The sequence below is a fragment of the Bison bison genome, unplaced genomic scaffold (genome assembly GCF_000754665.1).
Source record: "Bison bison bison isolate TAMUID 2011002044 unplaced genomic scaffold, Bison_UMD1.0 scf7180017864184, whole genome shotgun sequence".
NCBI lineage: Eukaryota > Metazoa > Chordata > Mammalia > Artiodactyla > Bovidae > Bison > Bison bison.
In genome coordinates this window covers 3,257,070-3,262,870 of record NW_011494756.1, presented here as the reverse complement: position 1 = coordinate 3,262,870, position 5,801 = coordinate 3,257,070, and the positions used below count along the sequence as shown (strand labels likewise).

At 40.8% G+C, this 5,801-nt stretch overlaps 1 protein-coding gene across 5 annotated transcripts in view; it reads left to right on the top strand.

Annotated features, from left to right (window-relative positions):
- Positions 1–5,240, top strand: part of SLC10A7 (solute carrier family 10, member 7) — a 323,647-nt gene extending 318,407 nt beyond the window's left edge. For 3 of the 5 annotated variants that reach the window (XM_010843682.1, XM_010843681.1, XM_010843685.1), the window contains one exon: positions 2,299–2,696. In XM_010843682.1, the coding sequence (XP_010841984.1) occupies positions 2,299–2,466 (168 nt within the window). In that variant the 3' untranslated portion in view covers positions 2,467–2,696. The other 2 variants (XM_010843684.1, XM_010843683.1) reach the window with 1 other exon arrangement.
- Positions 5,241–5,801: the final 561 nt, after the last annotated feature.

Genomic DNA, 5,801 nt, shown 5'->3' with positions numbered 1-5,801 from the left:
ATAGAGCTGACTCCTTCCCAGCGGCTCAGACTTTGCAAGACTACTTTCCGCCCACTTACAAGGTGGCAGCTGTCACAGGAGATGACTAGGAGAAGGAGACAGCCAGTGACAGAGCCCCTGCGTCATGTCCTTCAGTTCAGTTCAGTTCACTCACTCAGCCACGTCCAACTCTTTGCGACCCCATGCACTGCAGCACGCCAGACTTCCCTGTCCATCACCAACACCCAGAGCTTGCTCAAACTCGTGTCCTTCAAGTCAGTGATGCCATCCAACCATCTTATCCTCTGTCGTCCCCTTCTCCTCCTACCTTCAATCTTTCCCAGCATCAGAGTCTTTTCCAATGAGTCAGTTCTTCTCATCAGGTGGCCAAAGTACTGGAGTTTCAGCATCAGTTCTTCCAATGAATATTCAGGACTGATTTCCTTTAGGATTGATTGGTTGGCTCTCCTTGCTGGCCAAGGGACTCTCAAGAGTCTTCTCCAACACCACAGTTCAAAAGCATCAATTCTTCGGCGCTCAGCTTTCTTTATAGTCCAACTCTCACATCCATACATGACTACTGGAAAAACCATAGCTTTGACTAGACAGACCTTTGTCAGCAAAGTAATGAGTCTGCTTTTTAATATACTGTCTAGTTTGGTCATAGCTTTTCTTCTTTAAGGAGCAAGCGTCCTTTAATTTCATGGCTGCAGTCACCATCTGCCGTGATTTTGAAGCCCAGGAAAATAAAGTCTCTCAGTTTCATGTCCTAAGTGTCCTGAAAACAGAACAGCCCCGCCACCACCTGTTAAGCTCCACGTATGCTCAGCACGTCCAGCCTTCACCAGGTTCAGAGTGTGGACCCTCGAGCCCGGCTGCCCGTTCTGCCACCTTGCCCCCGTGACCCTGGCCGTGCTTCTTCAGTTCTCTGTACCTGGCTCTGCCACTCTAAGACTCATGATAACACCTGCTCTTTACCGTTATGGAGGATTACGTGGCAGGTGTTTGACAAAAGCCAGCTGATACGGTCACTGTCATTATCCCTGAAGTCTGGGATTCTCTACAACTGTTTGTAGCAAGCTCCGTCATCCCCACAGAACACATGGGAACTAGGCCCAGAGAGCTGAGCAACTTGCCCAGAGTTATATGGGTAGTGTAGTCAGCAAGAGTTAGGACTTGAACCTTGGTCTATTTGTCCACCACGATGATGCTCCAAACAAAAACACAAGATTGTTTTATTTAATTTATTGCAGTTCATTTACAATGCTGTGTTAGTTTCATGTGTACAGCAACACGATTCGATTACATATAAGAATAAGAATATGTAGTCTTTTTCAGATTCTTTGCCATTATAGGTTCAGTTCAGTTCAGTCACTCAGTCGTGTCCGACTCTTTGCGACCCCATGAATTGCAGCACGCCAGGCCTCCCTGTGGTTATTACAAGATATTCACTATAGGCTCCCTGTGCTATACAGCTAGGTTCTTGTTGTTTATCCATTTTATATATAGTAGTGTGTATATGAGAAGGCAATGGCACCCCACTCCAGTACTCTTGCCTGGAAAATCCCATGGACGGAGGAGCCTGGTGGGCTGCAGTCCATGGGGTCACGAAGAGTTGGACATCACTGAACGACTTCACTTTCACTCTTCATTTCATACATTGGAGAAGGAAATGGCAACCCACTCCAGTGTTCTTGCCTGGAGAATCCCAGGGACGGGGAAGCCTGGTGGGCTGCCGTCTATGGGGTCACACAGAGTCGGACACGACTGAGGCGACTTAGCAGCAGCAGCAGTGTGTATATATAAATCCCAAGCTGTCGTAATTGCTCTCCCCCACTACAAGACTGCTTTTAGAAGGTGAGCCCTAGGTCCCCAGGATTCTGAGAGGGTAGCGTCCAGCACCTTCACTCGTCTTGTTACTGAACAAAACGTAAGCAAACAGCATTCTGTGCTGGGGCCACGCCAGGCTGGTCGCTTCCCACTCAGAGTTGCTAGAGGAGTGGTTTAATAACCTTTTTCTTTTTTACTCTTTTTCCCCTTTGAAAACTTCCACTTGTATTCATGCTCATGGCTAACAATGTGTATGTACACAATACACTAGAATTTATAGATATCAATTTTGACAAAGAATGAAGAAAATTATTTGAAATTCCCAGTATTCCATCAATAATATGCACCCCTAGTAAACTGCAAATTAATCAGGATGAAGTTTTCTTCTAAACGTGTAAAAGCTCTGGGATTTGTCCGACAGAGTAACAGAAGCATGTCCAAAAGGGAGACTAAACTGGACAATGCCACTCATTTTTCCCATTTGTACAGAAACCACTCCAAACCAGGAGGTCACTGGCTAATGTGGAGTCATCCAGAAGTCTTGAAAATTATTTAGCCATCCCATCTGGCCACAAAAAGAAAGTGTCCATCGTAAGGGTATCCACGAGTGTCTCCTCCGCTTTGCTGATAATACTAAGACCCACGGGGACCATCTAGCGCACAGCAGACGAGATGAGCAGCCATGCCAGGCAAGGGGACATGCCAGAGGCTGTGGCCAGTGAGGTGGGCGGGTAAATTTGTTTGGATCCAGGAGTTTGGATCATGGGTTGTATAATGCTGTCTAGGCGGGCCTCTTGTTCTTCCTTGTAGCATAAATTATCTGGTGTTAATTGATGATCTCACATTGTGCGTGGATACAGTCCAGCTCTAAACGTCATGTTTTCCTTTCTTGCAGGGAGTGAAATTGATGAGGCCAACAGTATAACAGAGGAGGCGGTCGTTCCGCAGCCATGTATATATGTACAGGATTGTACTTACAGTTCTGAAGACTTGTATTTGTGAACGTTGCTGCGATGCATATTTTATTTTTTTACACACAAAAAATATGATATAACTGTTTAAAGTGCCTTAAAATGTATTTGACGAGAACATTATTTCCAAAACCTACTTTGTTGGTTACTGCCAGGGGTGGTACAGTATTTTGGAGTTGTTTAATTTCCTTTTTTCCTAACGCAGAAAACGGCCGTTGAAAGTGACAAAAAAACAAACACATTTTCCTCGTACCATCTTCGTGCACTACAGCTCTCTCCTAGTTACTGTACTGTTTGAAATGAGGTCACATCATCAGGAAAATGCCCTTCCCGTGACAGTGAATATTTCCAAAATCTTATTTGATTTACCACATGATTCTTTCTTTTTCTGCAACTGTGACATGCCTCTTCCTTATCAACTCAGCAGGGGTCATAGATTGAATAGCTGCTGAAAAGCATATAAGTCATCTGCATTTCTTAATATCATTTTTTAAGACATTCCTTCAAATAGTTTCCACACAGAAATTCCTCAGTTCCATTATAAGAGACTGTGGTGTTCTGTGTCTTAAATTTATTATAAGCTGCTTCAAAGAAAGGGCCTGATGTTTGAGTTATGAGTCAAAGTACATGAGGTTTTGAGATTAAACTACAGGATTTGGGTTTCAGGATTTTTTCAAATTATATTTCAAATGTTTTCCCTTTTTCTTCCATCATTTCTTTCTTACCTGTTTTCCAGCACACTTGGCAACTCCCAAAAGCCAAATGTGAGACACCAAAATGTTACAATTAGCTTGACTGGCAAAATTAATGATGGATGATTCCACATTCCATAACTGAGACCAAAATTGTCTTCCTGTTACACTGATGTGCTGAGCACAAATTTCCCCTTTTAGCCAGAAGCAGCCTGTTACATCTTTGAATCAAGTACACTTAAGGCATTTAAAACGTTATTAATGAGAATTTTCCTTGGCAGATTTGACAAATGTTTGCAACATTTTTTAAAAAAATTAAATCACATTGCTGTTATGAATAAATGAAAATATAAAGGTCACAGAGGCAAACAAATGTTACATATACACATTCTGTCTAGCTATGTGGAAAGAAAAACAGACACAGAAGATGCAAAACCATTCATTAAGCAAAACAGCAAGTACAATTAGTTCCCAAATTGGCATCAGCTTGCCATGGACTAGCCAGTAGTTGCTTCTGCTATGGCTGGAAGAGCTTTCACGACCCAGTTAGAGAATAAAGTCATTGCTTTGTAGAAATGAGGGAACACTTTTTCTCTGCTTCCTGCACACCATTCTGTCACATCTCTCTACTTTTCATGATTTAACAGATGACACTGGCATCCTGAGTTGCACTGAGGCCACATCATATCTTTAGCAGCTGTTTTGTTGTTATTTTATCAATAACAGAGAGGCATTCCTTAGAAGCTCACCGTGTTTACCAATATCATAAATTTACATTACTGTTACTGCCAGCTCTTATCTTGTGTTACTTCTGAGTCATTTCAATGTCATTGAAACTCATAAATTTCACAAGAGTTAGCCTCAGTGTAAGTTTTAAGGCTAGTGCCAGACCCTGCAAAAATCTATGCTAAACAGGCTATTTGTCAAGAATTCCTGTTGTCAAGAAATTCACTTGTGTCTAAAACTACAGCAATTTTGCTTGGTATTTTTGATGCTTACATATGCAGCACAGAAAGGTTTTTATGTTTTTTTCCTACAGACTTCTTTGAATTTCAGAGTAAATGGAATTGTCTGTCTGAGCTATCATCAAAGTCTTCAGCCTAGTATTAGAATTCTGATTTTTTTCCCTCAACTGATCTACCTCTGTTGTCTTTCACCTATAGTAGGTGTGACTATGGGATAAAATTGGACTAAAAATGCTGTAACATTTTATCTTTTGCTTTAAAAAAGTGTCTTCTGTTTTCAAATAATCTTTACATAGTGAGTTTTGGTGGCTTTATTGATATGTTTATGCCTATTTCTTTTTTTACACAAATGCTGTGCATATTTTTCCATAAAGGACAAAAAAATAAAATCAGATTTTATTTTTAATTCCTGCTTACTGGGATTTAATTATTCATATCTTGAAATATGTCCACGCACTGGTTTATACATTTGTTTTGTCTAAGTGTATTTATGAAAGAACTACATTATATTTATGTTTGCTCATTTTTCCACCTGGATTTTTTTAATGGCTCTTATGAAATTCTATGTTTTAAATGGGTGAGAATATTCATCTTTTCCTGTGCTCTTTTCTAAGTTTTCAAATTTTGTGGGTTCTTTTTATTCTTCCCTCTTCTGGTTAAAACTAACACACCTCTGGCTAATGTTCAGTGTTTATGCTAAATACCAAATTTTTTTAAAAGGATTGGTGAAGTAATGAAGTGGATTATTTATGATGAATGGAAGATGAAAATAATTCTATGATTAAACAAAGATGTTTCAGAAATCACAAGAGAACCTGTGGCTTATTTTTGACCTGGTTTCAAGTACACTCATAATGCCTTTCAAGTTATCTATTGATTTTTTTTTTAATTCATTCCAATCCTCTTATATTATCTGTAGTAAAATGGATATAAGTTCCATAGTCTTCCCATGTATCCATCTCAGTAACCCCCCACCATGCCATACTGTTAAAATCCAGAAGTTAGCCCTTGCTAGTTAGAGATTTTCTCAGCATCGGGGTTGAGAACCAAGAGAAACATACTCAACAGAAGGGACAGAATATAGGTGATCTGAGTTTTTTCCAGCCTTGTCAATTTTTTCAAGGGTAAGAAAGGTAGACCCCTAGAACGCAGAATGCCCTTTCCAAACCTGGAGTATCTGTATGGGTGAGTACCTGGTATAGATAGGCCTTCCCAGTTGGCACTAGTGGTAAAGAATCCACCTGCCAGTGCAGTAAACATAAGAGACCTGGGTTCAGTCTCTGGGTCAGGAAGATCTGCTGGAGGTGGGCATGGCAACCCTCGAGAGTATTCCTGCCTCGAGAATCCCATGAACAGAAGAGCAA